Here is an 18271-nt window from a genome sequence, read left to right as displayed (position 1 = left end):
AAGATAACTATACACATTTACACTGATCACGACTTTAATCAGGAAAGTAAAATGGAATATAATTTTTAATTGCGCCTATAGAAAAATCCTAGTTATTATTAACATTCTAATAAAAGCAAAAATGAGACAGTTCATAGCTTATGGAATACAGGAAAATTACTTAACATTTTAAGCTCATGCTACCTGTAATTTGAAGATATTTAAAAAGGTAATTTAAAAAAATGTTGGAAAGCATTATACTGACAACTACACTACATTCTACAAGATTCAGAAGCTACCCCAAAGCCAAAATATGAGTGTTTTAAAAAGAAAAATTCCTTGGTTCTTTAAGAAAAATAAAACACTACTTTATATTTCTCTCGAATTGAAATAATTCAATATAATAAAGATTTGAAACCAAAATATTATATTCAGAAACAATTTAAATATTATTAAATTTTAAAAACCAATGAGAGCTTTCCAGATGACACAATGGGGGGTAGAAGGGGCATTATTAAAAACATAAATCAAATATCTTTTACCCTGTTTGATCACCATTCCCCAGAACTACACTTAAAATCAAGAACATGAGTAAAAGTCAAATTTCTAAATCGGTAGAAGCTTTATCGCTAAAACTATACACATTCATATAGGTTCCAAATAGATGAATGTTTAACAAAATTACAAGTTTGAACATGTATGCTCCTTTATTTCAAATTCAACTTAATTTTTCACAAGGAAAACAACCAAAATGGTAAAAACAAAATGAAAAAAATCTAGTAACTGACAGTGTTTCCTTTCAACCTAACTAATAAGGTTATTACCAAAAGTACTAATTCCTAGTTACTGTTGAAATTTTTGAAAAGCGCTTACTACCTTATTTCCCTTTTTAAAAAAAGATACAAAGGTATTCATATTTCTCAATGTCTATCTTCTTTGAGTAACTATAAATACATCAAATATTCTTTTCCAAATTAAAATAAATTGAGGGTGGCGCCCTGTTAGCTCAGTTGGTTAGAGGGTGGTGCTAATAACAAACACCAAGGTTGCTGGTTCAATCCCCGCATGGGCCACTGTGAGCTGCACCCTCCATAAAAAAAATAAAATTAAAAAAATAAATAAAAGAAGTAAATTAAGGAGATGGGCAATGAAAAGGTAGAATTGAATTCCTCAAATAAGATGTTTAATCTTTTTTACAATTTAAAACATAAGAGATTTTATATCCATTGCAAGTAATCCAAATGAAATGCAGATTAATTATGAGCTTTCTCGTGCCAAAGAGGAAACTGGAGTAAGGTAGGAATGAGGGGAAGAAAGCCATTTTGGTACCTGATATGATCGGGCTTTTTCCTGTCATGTGAAAAAATGGGGCAGGATTAAAACATAAAGGAAAGGAGGTAAAAGAATGAAAACGCAAATGTGCAAAATAAGCAAAAGACTAGCATGATATGAAAATAAAGCAAGAATTAAAGGAACAGCTTAAGCTTATAATCTAACAAAATAGTCAAAAATATCTGTTGCATTTTGTTCACATATTATACATATATGCATTTGTACAATTAATTCCAACTCTTAGGAATCTAAAATGCAAATATTTCAGAATTACTCAAAATTTTTCTCCAAGTAGCATGGTATAGAAAGTTCTGGTAGGACTTAGCACAATTGGGCATACCTCTATCATCTGTCTCTATCGTTATAGGTATTAAATATAGATAGTACACTTCCTTCCCATCTTAATAATTTGTCCCTTATATATCATTACCGATATAGCTATATAAACCTGAGACAAATAAAAACTTTTCATAAGGGAAGTGAGATCACTAATTAAGAATTAGAAAGATTATAAAATATTATCAGCAAAATAAACCTCCCTCCTACCGGCTCACCCCCTTTTCATTATATGATAGCAGAGACTCTAAGGCCACAAATAAATAGAGTTCATCTTTAATCTATGTATACACTTCTTTTGTGAAAACAAAGAGACAATACAAATAAAAATTTATACCTGTACTAGCATATAAAATACTTTGCTCTAAGAAATTGTGTAATACATTTTTCACTTTCAGCTATATTTTCTAGTTCAACAAAGACTGAGCATAGCACATAATTATTTAGCTTCTTTATTACTTTTACTAGTTTATTACTAAATAATGTTAATATTCAATTATTTTTCTTATTTATTCATTTTTCCTGAATTTACTATGAAAAGCAAAAAGAAATATAGGTATTAGTAATCCATCTAGCAGTGATTTGAGCCTGAAGTGAAGCTGCCACACTGAGAGAAACGCCTGATAAGGAAATATTACTTTGGTAGACCTCACGTCTTCAGAAAAATATATATTAGAGACATATAAAAATCTTGAGATACCAAAAACTAGAAATCTGAAACTAACCAAAAATAAGTTCAACAATTCACATAAGACATAAAACATTTCACTCCTTATGCTACTTCAATTACATCACACACAATATGATCTCTTTAGTTAAATTTCAAATTACAGAATAATACTTTCAGGATTAGGTTTTAAAATTACCAGGAATTCCCAATCAAATTCACATTTCCCTAAGTAAGGAGGTCTTTTTAAAAAGTTGATTATGAAAATTATTTTACCACTATTCCATAAAATTATAGATAACGGCAAATTTGTCATCATGATTGGTGCCTCATGGTGACTATGACCAAAAAAAAAAAGTTCCCTAAAACTAACCCACAAGCAACCTGGAAAAAAAAAAAAACAGAACGGGGGCATCGCTTCTCGGCCTTTTGGCTAAGATCAAGTGAAGTACGGTACGGTGGGCAAAAAAATCTTTCTGCATAGGTGGATTCCTGGATTTTTAAAGTTAAGGCACAAATATCACACATACACAGTCTTTTATTCAGAGGCTAGTAGAATGTATTAAATAAGTCAAGCTGGTAGAGAACTAATTAGAGAAGTACATTAGACACTAAAGTACTATATGGCAAAGGAAAATTATTTGCAAGTATTTCCTGAGATTAGATTTTTAATAAAATTCATATAAGAAATTTCAATACATTCTAAATTTTTAAAATTGGAAAGCAGAAGAAAATTCTAAGTAACATTTAATAGATTACTTTTTTCCCTCTCCATTTTATAATTACTGATCCATAACCTAGAAAATATTCAAGATTTCTGTTAACAAGATTTTGACTTTTTTGTTTGTGAGTTTTATATGTTTATATGCTCTATTTCTACAAGTCTCCTTTTTACTAGTGTTTCCATGTTTTACATGTTTTTTAAAAGCACATGAAAATGAAATTAATTTGCTATCCATAATTTTCCCTAATAATGCAAATGGACTAAGAAGAATTTTTAAAAGTTTTTATGCTATTTTTTAATAGGTGAAGTAGTATTTTGTGTTATCAAAATATAGTTTTGAATTTCTGTATTAAGTAAAAACAGAATGTCAGGTTTTACACTTCAATTTTGTCACAAGCCAGCTGTGTGACCTTGAACGAGCAACCATCTCTCTCCACCTCCCTTTCTTAACTAAAAATTAGGATGCTGAACTACAGTCCATGATTCCACTCAATAACTGTCATTCTACTACATATAGAGGGCATCTCCTTTATAAAGCAGCCTCATTTCTAAATCTATTGTCTTTTCCACTTTGCAAATGGTAGGTAATATGTCTGTATCTGAGAATTTAAGTTATTCCCTACTTGATTTTAGTTACATTTTAATATCTATGCCAAGTAATAGAATTCATGAAACAAATAATACAAAATAAAAAGGTCCATGCTTAAATCAATTCATTTTCTTCTATCATCCTAAATGGCAATGCAATTTTCCACTAACACTTACTGTGCTTCATTTTGAAGTCTGAGATCATTTCTCACTGGAGTGTCCATAGAAGTTCATTTCATTTCTTCTTAACACAATGGTATAGTTTCTATGGATTTATTCTATTTTCACTGTGTTTAACTTTAAGTACGCTGTTTTGAAATCTGAAGGTTAAAATTCAATTCTAACATTACCTCATGAAACTATATTGGTTGAGATATCTTTATTATAAAAATTTGATAATCACACTATTTTTTATTTTAATTTCCTACTCCGGCTATTGGCAAGTTGACAGAAAAGGCTTAAAGGACAATTGTCTTAATTTTTACAGCTTAGAAAACAGAGTTTTAATTTTTCATTTTCATTTTACAATAGTTAGAAATATTATTTATCACTAGACCATCTTAATTGGTCCTTCTATAGTCATATATTATTTTTAAAGTTCTACATTACTCAAAGAGGCTTTATATCATATATAATCATTATTCTTTCCATTTTATATTCATTCTCAGGTAAAGAAACATTATTTCAAATAAAACACATCACGTACCATTTAAACATTTAGCAGTATCAAATTCTAAAGAAATACTGAATAAATCATTGACATTTGAAAATATCAGTGAATGTTTTTTCTATATGACTTCATCACCAATAAATCAAAATAAATGCAGTAGGAACCCATTTCAATATATTGAATATTCAAGCATAATCATTTCCATTTAAACAAAAATGTATACTAAACTTACCAAGAAAATTCTACTTATTTTGCTAATGTACATTTTTAAAAAAATCTTCTCTATCATTAAGTGCATCATATCCTGTTTAAGTAGCAAAACATATATATAGATTCAACCAACAATATAATAGTAAACCAATTAACCAGAACCCAATACTCTCAATTATTACAAAAGTGTTCTACTTTTGTTTTTTGCAAAAAAGAGGCACCCTTGAATAAAAGAACAATGCCATTCAGAAGGATGATCCTGAGACAACCTAATCTTCTATTTATGCCTTAATGTCTGAAGTTATTCTACTTTATTACATTAATACATGGGAAAATACAATAAAATATTTTATACATTCATTTATTGTATTAATATTTTATAAAAATAAATTCAGCAAACAATATTCAGAGTTTTTGGTAGCTATCAAGTTTAGAATAAAGGAGCCTCAGCTGCTACACACACTTCACATGAGAACAATCGCATTTCTTAAAACTCCTGGTCTATTAAAGTTGTTGCAAAGATCAAAAGATCAGCATCACCTAGCTTAAAATTCATAAGTAAACACTAAGTAAAAATGTACATAAACAGCATATAGAGGAGGAAAACAAAGGGGGAAAAAAGCTCACTTGGCCTATTTACCCATTATATTCAATACATAATTTATAATCAGATTTATTTCAAAACAAATATAAAAGGTAGCTAACATTCAAATTTTACTTATTATAATGGTCTAGTCCCTAGAGACCAAGCATTATAAAAATTCTCCTTGCTTCCTGTTTTAAACTTTGCTTAAATTTTATCATTTAGAATCCATGTTGTCATTTTTCACTGCTTCTTAGGTTCCCTTTCTTAGAAGGGCATCTTATCTTCAATGGACCGGGTTCAGGAAAATTACTATGGACTGTCAATTTAAAGAATTATGAAGGAAAGAGTTGCCAAATCACAGTAAAAGCCAGAAAATTGAGAATATGGAAAGACTAAGACTAGTATTTGAAATATATTACCTGTTCCAAGTTTTGAAAGCATTGCTGGCTCGTTTGAACAGATATCCTTCCATAACAATGCCATTTGCAGCATCTACATTATATTCTAACTTAGAATCATCACTGGAGAAATCCTAGACAAAATGACACATAAAAAAGTTCATATGATTTGACTAAGTTCCCTAGACAACATATTTATCCTACAGAAACAGCTCAAATGGTAGAAAAGCTTAGTATTAAGATAGTTATTATCAACCATATCCACAAAAAGGGGGAGACCTAACTGTTCGGTAATAGAAAAATGTTTTAACATATTAAAGTATTTCAATTCAGAGGACTATTATGCAATAATTATTATCATGATGATACGAAACACAGATGATTATATAAAAAATATTCTAAAAGAGAAAACAAAATATAAATTGTATATACACTGTAATTAAAAGTACAAAATAATATGTATACAAATAGACAGAGAACAACTAAACATTATATAGGGTGTTATGTTTAAAATGTTTTCATATTTTCCCAACATTATATGCCAACAAAAAACGAAACATGGATATATTTAATTGGGATTATTTAAATTTACCATTATTTTCTAAATATATTAATATTATAGTAGTTTTTTAAGCTGATAGGAGTAATAACCCCACTATTTGGGAGTTCAGAAATAAGACAAAGGCATTTTTTTTCCTAAAATAAAATTTAGTTTTGCAAAGAAGAACCACAGTTTGAAGTGGGTTATGCTGAGCTCACTTTTTTATGAGGATTACAGAATCACTCATGATCTTCCACCATTCTAATCTTCACTTGAATGCAATTCAAACTTTCAATTTTCTTTCAAGGATTCACGAACTTTTCAAATCAGAAATCCTAGATTTAAAATAGCTCCTGATGAACTTCCACAGTAATTTGAACAAAACTGCAAGATGGCTGTTATCCTCAAATTTAAAACTTTAAAAATCAGTCTCAGAACTTTCAAAATTACTTCTGTGATCGAAATTAAAATGCTGTCCTAATAAGGAGTAGTAAACTTTCTGTCTTGAGAAAGATTTTGACAAAGGCTGGATGAGACCACCTGCCAAGATGGCTGGAATGTGTAGGTCCTGCACTGACGGGGAGGCAGAGTGAGACTCATCTAAGAGCCTTCCAAATCTAAGAGTCTACACAGACTTTTTTTAAAAAGAAAATAGACTAAATTCAAAAGCAAAAGCAAAATCTCTTCTGACGTGTCTCAACATTTAACAATAAAAAGATATGATAATCCAAAATAATCAAATGAAACAGAATCTGTAAATGAATTGCTACATTTCTTCCTACTTTTTTCTTTGGAAAAAAAAATCAGGGAAACTTTAATTGCCTCACTTAAAATTTATTTGAGGCTATAATTTATTTATGCAGACAGGAGTAAGTCAGCAAAAGATACAACTGAATTGGGCAACATCCTAAAGATTTCATTTGTAACACTGGCAGTTTTTTAATAACCCTGATGCTACTTGAAACATCAAATAAGACTTCCTTGAAAGTGCAGTGCACTATAGAATTCTAATTTTCAACTACATTTCTTGAGATAAATTAACTCTTCTACTTAATTACTATTAATATCAAATTAATAGTTTATAGTACATAAAACATGACAGATTACTTGGTTTTATACTGAAAGCAACTAATAATGCTGGATATAATATATAACATTAGAATTTAAATATATTGATAAGTTGATGAATTAGAAAGGAATACTCAAAGGCAAAAGATTAAGTGAAAAGTGGAAGCCAAAGAGGTAAGCAGAGGAAGGAAGCCAGCTTTCCACCTTAAGGGCATTTGCCTCACCAGTAGAACTTGAAACTTTGGTGTGGGGCCCAGGTACCAGAAGGCAAGACCAAGGTAGGCCAATGAAGGCAATCTAATAGAAGCTTTCCCTTTTGCAATTGCAAGCAAAACAAGAAGAACTTTAATTACCACTTTGATTCAAGATTATGTTGGAAGTCCTAGCCAGCACGGTAACAAAAAGCAAAGGATTGGAAAGGAGGAAAATGAACTATCATTATTAGCAGATGATATGCCTTCATTCATAGAACATCCAGAAGAATTCAGTGATAAATTAGTATTAAAGAAAGTTTAACAAGATTACTGGTCATAAAACCAATACAAAAAATAAATCAACTTTATTCTAATATATAACACAAGTGAACAGGGAAGAAAAAAATTTAAGATAACATTTATAATAACATTTGCATTATAATTGTCTAGGAATAAATCTAACAAAAGATATTCAAGAAAATTATTAAATTTTATGAAGGACATTTAAAAAAACTTAAATGGAAAAATATTTCAAACTCATGGATCAGAAGATACTGTAAAATAAAGATATCAATTCCCCAAATTGATTCATAGATCCAATGCAATCCCAATCAAAATCCCAAAAGCTATTTTTATGCAACCTGAAAAGCTGCTCCTGAATTTATATGGAAATGCACAATTTAGGCAATTCACTTTTGAAGAAAACAAGGTAGAAGTCTTTGTTTCGTCAGATATCAACATATACTACAAAGCTAAAATAATTAAAACGGCATAGTATTAGCACAATTAAGACAAAAAGACCAATGAAACAGACCTCACATGTATGGAAATGTGATGTATAACAGAGGATAAAACACACAGTAGTAAGGAAAATACAAATATTTTAATAACTGATTCTGGATCAACTAGCTACCAATGTGAGAATAAAAGGAAATTGGATCTCTGCCTCACATCATAAACAAAAAACCAATTACAGATGAATTAAAGATCTGAACTTTAAAGGCAAATCTATAAACACTTAGAACATTATATAGGAGATACATCTTCATGATCTTGTGTTGGAAAGAATTTATTAAACAAAACACAAAAAAGAATCACAAACACACACACACAAAAAAAAAAAACCGTAAGACATTAAAAAAACTGCGTGAAAATTAAAAACACATATACCCCAAAAGGGAGCTTATATCAGAATATATGAAGAATTTGATCAGCAGTTAGACAATCTGATGGAAAAAAATGGGAAAACGACTAACAGACATTTCACAAACAGGATATCCAAATGACAACAGACATAGGGGACAGTGCTCAAGCTCACTTATGACTAAAGCATAGATTAAAACCACAATGAGATTTCAAAATCTACCCACCAAAATTGGCAAAAATTAAAAACTCTCACAAGACAATGAAGTAGCAAGGAGCAGTGGGAACTCTCACCCAGTGCTGCCTGCTGGGAATGGGAGGCAACATTTTAAAAAATAGTTTGCATGAATGTGCACAGCATCATTATTTCTTTAACTTCAATTCTTAAAAATCTAAATAATTACATTAGATGTACTTGCTCTTAATTTTTAGTTAACTGGATTTTTGTTCCTTTTTTTTTTTTTTTTTTTTTTTTTTACCTGTAATGCAGCCTTGTGTCAGCATTTAAGGGCAGAAAAAAGGTAAGTATACATAATGAGCACTTTCTTTAAAGGAAAACAGTAATTGACTATTATTTTAAATCAAATAAATTAGTTAGATTTAATAATCAACTACACCTTTGAGTTGTATAGATAACAGTGAAAGATATTAAAAGACGTGTAACATTCATCAAATAATTCAGTTTAAGCATATAGTCATGTTTCTACAAATATCAAGATCTTGTTTTAATTAGAAATGATTGGTTCCAATTTTTAATAACCTTTTCATGGTAATATCATTAAAATAAGTTACCCAACCAAAAGTGATTTAACCATAAGCAAAACAAAACATGGTTAGTCAGGTTAGTCTTGCCTGACTATCGCTAGACACTTCTAATTTAATTTAAGATGGTGTGGTAGACAATCTTCGCTTTTTTAAACAATGTTTCTCTTTGAGTATTAATAATCCATCATCAATAAAATTTTCCTTACTTTTATTACTGATTTTACTTTCATTTTTCTCACTGGTATGCTCTACATCAGATCTAGTTTACTGGCAGTTTAAATCTAAATAAACCATAATAAAAGTTGATTGACCACGCAACACCAAAGGAACAGATTTCTTAAAGCAATGCTAGGAGGCATCTTTTTCTTTTGTTTTAGAGGAAAGTACGAATGCAGTTCCCGCTACCACAAATTATGCAGCTGAGTTTCCCACATTTGGGAAAACTGCAGGGATCAGCACATCCAGAGTGCAATGGATAAGCCTCGCCCTGTCAAAACCACCTTCTTAATCATGGTATCTCCCATGACAGGGAAGTATACAAGACATCTTGTCTCATACTTGTATTATTACATGCAACCTCCAATTCTCTTTTATTTTTAGATTACTACATTAAAAAAAAAATCCCTAACTATATAGGATAAAATATTATTAGGTTGGGTTCCAGGTGTGTCATTTTCAAAGCTTTAAGCACACAGAAATAAAAACTGGTTTCATATTTAAAGTTTTATTTAGAAATGTTTTTCAAATGTCAGTTTAGCTAAGCTTAGGCAAATTAGCAAGAAATGCAAGTGACATTTCAGCATCCCATGAGAGATGGGGAGTGTTGCCATACAGTCACTGTAGCTGGAAAGTCCAGAATACCAAACACACACACTGATACTAAGGGTTCTCCTCCACGTTGCCCCCACCGCAGCCCTACCCCAACATGCTTTTACAGGTGTTGGTGATTTCCTAACTGAAACTATAAATAGTGTTTTAAATGCTAACGAAGGGCCACTTTTAAGTTAAAGGCCCTAAATTAAGATTGACATTTTTATAAACTGGTTCAAGAGCACGGCTTCCAAATATTCTGATGTAAAATAATAACAAAATAAATGCCAGAACATCTGAAAACGATTTCACTTTTCACAAAAAAAGGAGGGATTAATCCATATATTTTAACTATTTAAGCACCTCAAAGGATTTGTTCTAACACAATGGCATCTTGCTGAAACCAATAATCAAATAATTGTGTAAAATGGAAATTAATCTTCTTTGATTTTTCCCCTCAAGTACCTTTTGCTGAATGGTGGAATGTTTTTGCTCCATCTCTCTTTTCTCTTTTGCTGCATCCACAACCAATTGATCCAACTATAAAAGAGGAAAAGGAGAAAATTATACAGACTTTAAAAAAAGTATGCTTATTTTTTAAAATCATATTCTCAATAAGTCAGTCAATTTAAGTTAACTTCAAAAGGCACTCCGGCTACAACTTTAAAGTGGAAGTCTTTTTTTGGGTTCTTTTTTTCCCTAGTATCAAATCCTCTTCTCTTTGAGAAGATCTGTTAACTCCTCTAGGGAAAACATTTCTAAGAACAGTCACAGTTCAAGAAAATGTGACAAGAGGCCTTGTAAAGGACACAACAGTGATAACACGTTCTCTTCTTGAATAAAAAAAAAACGACTCTAGCTTAAGTTACCTGCTGTCCCACTCAGCAATTCTGGTAGTTACAATCAAAGATAGAAAGAAGATACACTGGTGATTTTTTTCCAAAACAGAAAAAAGTAGCAGCTAAGCTAGCGCAGGCCCACTCTCACAAGTTCAACGTAACAAGACTTTCATCACTCAAGATGCTTCATGTTTTCAAGTTAACTTCCTAATGGTATAATCAAACCTAAAAGGTAGAACAATAATTCACCAGGTAAAAGAAAAAGCTAAAAAATATTAGTGATAATAATAGACTAGTAATCATTCATAAGACCAGGGTATTAAAAAATCACCCATTTTAGATTCTTTTTTAAAAGCTCAAAAAACTTATGAAATAATAAACCCATTTCTTTCTTGTTCCTTTCCATCAGAAAAGACGATTTTCCATCAAAAGAGAAGTATCTGATTTCCAGTATTATGACAAAATGTACTGACTGCTTGAGCTTCTCTTTGCTGGAATAACAAACAAATGGGTTATAAAACACTCCATTATATGCTTCTACTATTCTAGACTGTGATGCATGTCACGTCTTTGAACCCCCATGACCTCTGAGTAATGTATGATCAATGAATAAACAAAAAATGTAAATATCAACAGGAATATGAAAGATAAAGTATTAAACGTCCAAATGTTTTAATTGATATCCTTTAAAAGCTGAATTGAAAAAAGTCTTCTTAAAAAACTATTTGATCCTTTATTCACTTTGTCACAAATGATGTTTTTTTCTACAGGAGAATAATTCTGGCCACAGAATCTTAGTATCACTGAATAGTAATAAAGAACAAAAAGAAAACACACTGAAACAGAACTATCACTATTATAAAATATTTGATTTAGATCGTAACTATACTACTCCACTTTAGGATCTAATACATACATACCTTAGTAACATGTAACATTGATTTAATGGGTAATGCTGTACATGCTGACCTAGGAAAATGTCCTCAGTAGTTTTTTATACTGAATAAGTGAAACAACCATTATACCATGGTTTTACAGCCTTTAATTGAATGGCATATAAATATTATTTATTCATTCAGATTAAAGTACAGTACAAGACAGCCCTCAAGATTCAAACTAATATTTATAAACTTGAGTGCATGTACTTTCCACATAGTACTGCAATGCAAGTAATAGTTTTCTGCCTGTCAAATTGGTCGTCAATTCCTCTGCTGTATCCCAACCCACTGCTATTGCGGCAGAAAGTGGGGAAAATTCCCCTCCCTCTCTGATGGGGCAGAAGTATAAAGAAAAAATTATTTTTCAACTTGGAAGAGGGTTGGGGGAAGTATGAGTTGGGGAGATGTGAAGCTGAGCAGTCTCCTAGATGCTGGCGACATCAGGAAGAGAGAGCTTGGAGCACAGCAGGATATGCCCCATGTTTCTATTTGTGTTGGACATTACGAGTATAACAGCTCTTATAACTAGCCAGGTGCCCCCAATCTTCTACCTGTGCTCTGAATCCCTTCCATTTCCAGCACCTCAGATACCATCACTTTCTGCTTTTCAACTTTTGCCATTCTCATCCACTTTTAAATTTATGCAAATCAGACTACGTGAAATAAAACTTTCCTCTAACACACATTCCATTCTACCTACCACCTCTCTCTTTCCTTCATAACACAACTCCTTGAATATTCTTCCCTGTTTTCTACTTGCCCATTTCATTTTCACCTACCCACTGTATTTAGCTTTCTAATTCTAAATTAGTTTAGAATTTCTGCCGCTAGGACCCTCAACTCTCACAGAGGTAACTAGTAACCTTCTTGCTTCTAAACCCAATAGGTGGTTCTCAGTCCTAGGTTTACTTGATCTTCTCTCCAATATTTGTACTGATGACAAGCCCCTCCTTTTTGAGACCCTCTTTCTTTAGCCTGTGCTACCACAGTCTCCCAGTTTTCTAACCCCTCTCTCATTTTGTTTTCATGGAGCTCCTCTTACCTAGCCATCTCTTAAAAGTTGGTCATTCTTAGGGCCCTGTCCCAAACTAGATTTTCTTTTTACACTATACTAGTAAACCTTGACTTTAACTTACCAAATCAAAATCTTTAAGCATGGGACTTACATTTTAAAAAAAAATAGCTCCATGATTCTGATACCTGTTAACTCTCCTTAGGTCAATTCACCCATTCTTGTGGTTTCAGTTAGCAATTATCTGCTACTGACTCCTCTAGCCTATTATCTTTCTCTGGAGCTCCAGATACATCCACTTAGATATCCACTTAGATATGCTCAAAAATCAACACATTTAAACCTGAACTCCTCATGTCTCACTACCCTCAAATTGGCTATATCTTACATATCGCTCATTTCTATCTATTTGAGTCCATCCCTACTGCCATGACCCTAGTTCCAGATGCCGTTATCTCATAACTGAGTTACCGAAAGAATATCCTAACTGGCCACCTCCAAACAGGCCTTATTATCCACTGGGCACTACAAGCACCAGGGCTTCAATCGTTTTCAAGACCTGCAAAATTACTTGAGAGGTGGGAGGGGAAAAACTGAAAAACTGAAATAAATGCCTAAAATATACAATTCTTTTAACTAGTCAACTACAATCCAACTCATTTTTTTGTAAATTATGCTCAATGTAAGGTGAGGGTACAATCTAATGCTTGATGAGATTGGGGAGTACCTAAAGCCTATGTCTTGCCTTCCTCCCCAGCCTGGGTTAGATGGCCTATCTATATGTCCCTATTAATACTGACCCTCCATTATGTGGCAGAGACAGCTAGCTGCCCCCCAATATCCACTTTCTCTCCTGTCTTAACAATAAAACGCCCAAATTCTAGTCGATCACATGGTAACTTAGCAGTAAGTCTATATTTCCCAGCTTTCCTTGCAGCCATTATGACATTGAGATGTACACAGAAGTGTACAATGTCCAGGAAATATCCCTAAAGAGAGGGACTGCATCTTTCTTTCCCCTTCCTCCTTTCGGTTAGTAGGAATTGTGGTATGATGGGTAAAGGTTGATCAGCCACTTTGAACCACGAGGTAGAATCAAAAAATATAATATGTCTGGGTCCCTGCAGATCAACCCTACCAGGCCTTTGACTTTATACATGAGAAATAAAATTCTATCTTGTTGAAGCTACTGTTTTCAGTTTCCTATCACATGCAAACAAACCTAATGTCAATTTATATACCTAGACAGGGCACTTAGCACAGAGATAAGTAGTGTAGTGACGTTTTGGTTTCTTCTAATAGAGTAAGTTCTGAGAAGGCCAACAACGGCACCTCTGTAATTCACGGCACGTGCCCTGAACACCATCCCTCCCCAACACCACCTCAACATACGTGCAGCTTGTGCACCATATTTAATTTCGGTCAATGAATGCAATTCTCATTCCACTATTACCTTTCTTCCATTTCCCTAAACTCTATTTTTCATCCGTAATTCCCGCTCCTCAAAAAGTAACCTGAACCATTTTGGGAAAGAAAATCACCTAAAAATTGATACTATTAAATCCAGAAGGCTCTCCAATCAACAACAAAAAAAATGTCTCAGACCAGAGCTGATATTAAGTTCTGATCAGATATCAAAAATAATTTGGAAAAAAAAAATAATAATAATTTGAACATAATGAAATTCCTATATAATGTTCTTATATATGTATAATTCACACATGTGCATGTTTGTATAAAATGAAAAAGTTCACAAGAGTTCTATAATCTGAAACTTCCAAAATTTTATCATTCAAAATACCAAAATACAAATCTTTTTGAAAACAAACAAAAGAGATATAACTCAAATGAAAAAACCATTAAGACAGTAACTCAATTCTCCAAATGCGAAAAAAGAAAAATAAATTAAGTTATGTATACTGTAAAACAAGCACTTTGTTTTTAAATTTTTTCTTTACAGCACCCTCATATGCTATCTGAAACATTTTTTAACTTAAATCTCCTTTTTGGTTATACATTTAAGCCATACATAAATCTGCTGTAGCATCAATCTTCTTCAATAAATAAATGAATATTAAATTTCCCAATATGCTAAATTAAAAAAAATAGATATCAGAACAAAGGCAACAAAAGCAAAAGGAAATAAGTGGGACATCAAACTAAAAAGCTTCTGCACAGCAAACAATCAACAAAATGAAAAGGCAACCTACCAAATGACAGAAAATATTTGCAAATCATGTATCTGATAAGCGATTAATATCCAAAATATATAAAGAATGCATACAACTCAATAGCAAAAAAATAAACAATCCAATTTTTAAAAAGTCAGAGGATCTGAACAGACATTTTTCCACAGAAGACACCAGGTACATGAAAAGGTATGTAACATCATTAATCGTGAGGGAAATGCAAATCAAAACCATAATGAGATCCTACCTCACACCAGTTAGAATGGTTAGTATCAAAAGGACAAGAGATAACAAAGGTTGGCCAGGATGTGGAGAAAAGGGAACCCTTGTGCACTGTTGGTGGGACTGAAAATTGGTGCAACCAATATGGAAAACACTATGGAGATTCCTCAAAAAATTAAAAATGGAACTACCTTATGTTCCAGCAATTCCACTTCTGGGAATTTACCCAAAGAAATCCAAAACACTAATTAGAAAAGATAAATGCATCCCTATGTTCACTGCAGCAATATTTACAATAGCCAAGAAATGGAAACAACCTAAGTGTCCATCAACACATGACTGGATAAAGAAGATGTGGTACATATATACAATGGGATATTATTTGGCTATGAAAAAGAATGAAGCCTTACCTTTGCAACAATATGGATGGACCTAGAGGGCATCACAGTTAAGTGAAATAAGTCAAACAGAGAAAGATAAATACTGTACGATCTCCATGTACCGCATGAAAAAACCCTAAGTCATAGATACAGGGAACACTTTGGAGGCTGCCAAAAGTGAGGGTGCGGGAGAGGAAGAAATGGGTGAAATGCATCAAAAGGTACAAACTTTCACTTATAAAATAAATACAGTCTGAGGATGTAATGTACATGCCGTTAACAATACTGTATTGTATATTTGAAAGTTGATATAAGAGTAGATCTTAAAAATTCTCAACACAAGAAAACAATTATAAGTATATGGGGTGATGGATGTAAACTAGACTTATTATGGTGATCATTTCATAATATATACATATATCAAATCATTATATTGTACACCTGAAAGTAATATAATGTTATGTGTCAATTATATCTCATGTAAAAAAAAAGGTATCGGTGTATAACACAGAATCAAGAAGTATAGTACATTACCTGTACACCAAGATCCTTCATGTAGGGCCCAAGTTCACTAAATAGATCATATCCTTGGTGAAAGAAGGCCAAATGGGCAAACATAAAGGATAACATCTAGTAGGAGAAAAAAAGATTATCATTTTAAAATCAATTCTTAAGATAAATATTCCAAAATTTAAAAAAATCCTTTTCATATCTACTGTTTAAAAATTATTCTGCAAGAGACCAAAATATCAAACCCATTTAAAATTAAACTGAGTCATTTTTCTTAAAAGAGCATTTCAGAAATATGTGCAAATATGACCAATTTTATTTATTAATAAAAGAAATTCCTGAGTGGTTTAAAATTTTTACAATGCCCCAAATTTTAGTTGTTTAAACTATACCAAATCAAAATTTTTATAGTAATAATTTTTTATAGTAATATTTCAAAGACTCAAGTTTTCAATAGTGAAAACTATTTTCCTAGGTTCATTATAAAACAGCTATGTGCCCTTCATCCAAAATCACTGACAAAACCTTAAATTGCAAATAAGACATTAAAAGATTAGAAGGGGAAATACGAAGTTCTCAAAACAATCACACTTTACAAACCTACTAGATAATCACAATCCAAAGTAGGGAGATGCTCATTTTTTTCTCAATACCAAAATAAAATGAGTCTATATTCATTCCAAAAATCCGAAAACATTGTTAATGGGTTGAGACTTTTCCAAGTTTTCCTACATTTTACCTATTCGTGAAAGAAAAATCACCCTTGTTTTCATTAAAGTTGGAATGTAAAAAGGAATTAAACAATTCAATCACAATACTGAAAGAATCCTCCAAGCATCCATGTTATTTTTACCAAGAGGAGGCATCTGTTTAATTCTTTGAAATCTAAAATAGGTCAAAGGTCCTTAATACTCAAGAATCCTTCAAAATAAATTTTTTAAAAAAGGAAAACCAATTAATATAACAAAAAGACAAAAGGACAAAGCTCACTAAAATATTATTGTGGAATTAGATAATGATAGTTATACAACTTTGAATATTAAAAAAATACTGAATTATATAAAAAGGGGGGATATTAATAGCTATGACTACATAAAAATGTAAAATGCACTTGCACATCAAAACACATAAGCATATTAAAAGATAAATGATAAACTAGGAAAACAACACATCACAAAGGGTTAATCTTAATACGTAAGAGATGTTACAAATTAGTATGAAAAAGAACACTCCAACAGAAAAAGAGACAAAGGACATAAATAGGGAACACAAGTGAACAAAAAAATTTATGAAAAAAATATTCAAATTCATTTGTATTAAATAAATGCGAAACTGATCAATCATTATCTACCAAATTGTGGTTAGAGCGAGGGAAACTAATACCAGTATTGGTAAAATGTGGAAAAACTTCCACTCACACTTCCACTCACACACACAACTTCCACTCACACACACAACTGGTGGAAATGTTGTGTAACCCTTGAAATTTGACAGTATCTTTAAAAAGTCTTAATAAATGCGTAGACCCTTTGACTAAGTAATCTCTTGTCAATCTATCCTAAGGAAGTAATCATATTCATTAGAATAATCAATATAATGCTATACTTTAATGTGCAAAAACATGGAAATGACTTAAAAATCCATGAATGGGTGAAGTTAATTTATGGTATATTCAAGGTGAGCAACCTATGACCCGCACACTAACCCATCCAGCTCCTCCGCCTGTTTTTCAATGGTCCATGAACTAACAATGGTTTTTACATTTTGAAATGGTTGAAAGAAAATGAAGACAGGAAATTCATGACACATGAAAATTACATGAAATTCAAATTTCCATGTCCATAAGAAAAGGTTTATTGGAACACAGCCATGTCACTCATTTATGTGTTGTCTATGGCTGCTTTCTCATTACAACAGCACAGCTGAGTACTTGTGACACAGACCACATGGCCCACGAAACCTAACATATTTACCACTTGGACCTTCAAAAACAAAGTTTGCCCACCCCTAGTTAATTCACATGGTAGACTTCTACATGGCCACAAAATTAAATAAAAATTAAATAAGAAATATTTTTGGAGTGTATTAGTGAAAAGAGAGTTATAAAACAGTATACAGGAATGACCCTTATTGTCTTTAAAAAATTAAATGCAATTTTAAAAAGTACATA

General features: G+C 31.8%; 1 protein-coding gene, 1 non-coding gene and 1 pseudogene across 8 annotated transcripts in view; 1 reads left to right on the top strand and 2 right to left on the bottom strand.

The window, feature by feature from the left end:
• Positions 1 to 18271, bottom strand: part of ACAP2 (ArfGAP with coiled-coil, ankyrin repeat and PH domains 2) — a 127081-nt gene that overhangs the window by 28109 nt on the left and 80701 nt on the right. For 2 of the 7 annotated variants that reach the window (XM_033127626.1, XM_033127667.1), the window contains exons 8-12: positions 16126 to 16221; positions 10477 to 10551; positions 8916 to 8927; positions 5512 to 5624; positions 1309 to 1329 (exon numbers count right to left, since the gene is read on the bottom strand). In XM_033127626.1, coding sequence (XP_032983517.1) covers positions 1309 to 1329; positions 5512 to 5624; positions 8916 to 8927; positions 10477 to 10551; positions 16126 to 16221 — 317 coding nt within the window. The remainder of the gene's footprint in view (positions 1 to 1308; positions 1330 to 5511; positions 5625 to 8915; positions 8928 to 10476; positions 10552 to 16125; positions 16222 to 18271) is intronic. The other 5 variants (XM_033127637.1, XM_033127677.1, XM_033127657.1 and 2 more) reach the window with 3 other exon arrangements.
• LOC117014759 (uncharacterized) lies at positions 2728 to 2882 on the top strand (annotated as a pseudogene).
• Positions 9578 to 9738, bottom strand: LOC117014605 (U1 spliceosomal RNA). The gene has a single exon (XR_004421549.1). It is a non-coding gene; the product is annotated as a U1 spliceosomal RNA (small nuclear RNA).

The sequence above is a fragment of the Rhinolophus ferrumequinum genome, chromosome 2 (genome assembly GCF_004115265.2).
Source record: "Rhinolophus ferrumequinum isolate MPI-CBG mRhiFer1 chromosome 2, mRhiFer1_v1.p, whole genome shotgun sequence".
Classification (NCBI taxonomy): domain Eukaryota; kingdom Metazoa; phylum Chordata; class Mammalia; order Chiroptera; family Rhinolophidae; genus Rhinolophus; species Rhinolophus ferrumequinum.
This window is presented reverse-complemented; position numbering and strand designations above follow the sequence as displayed.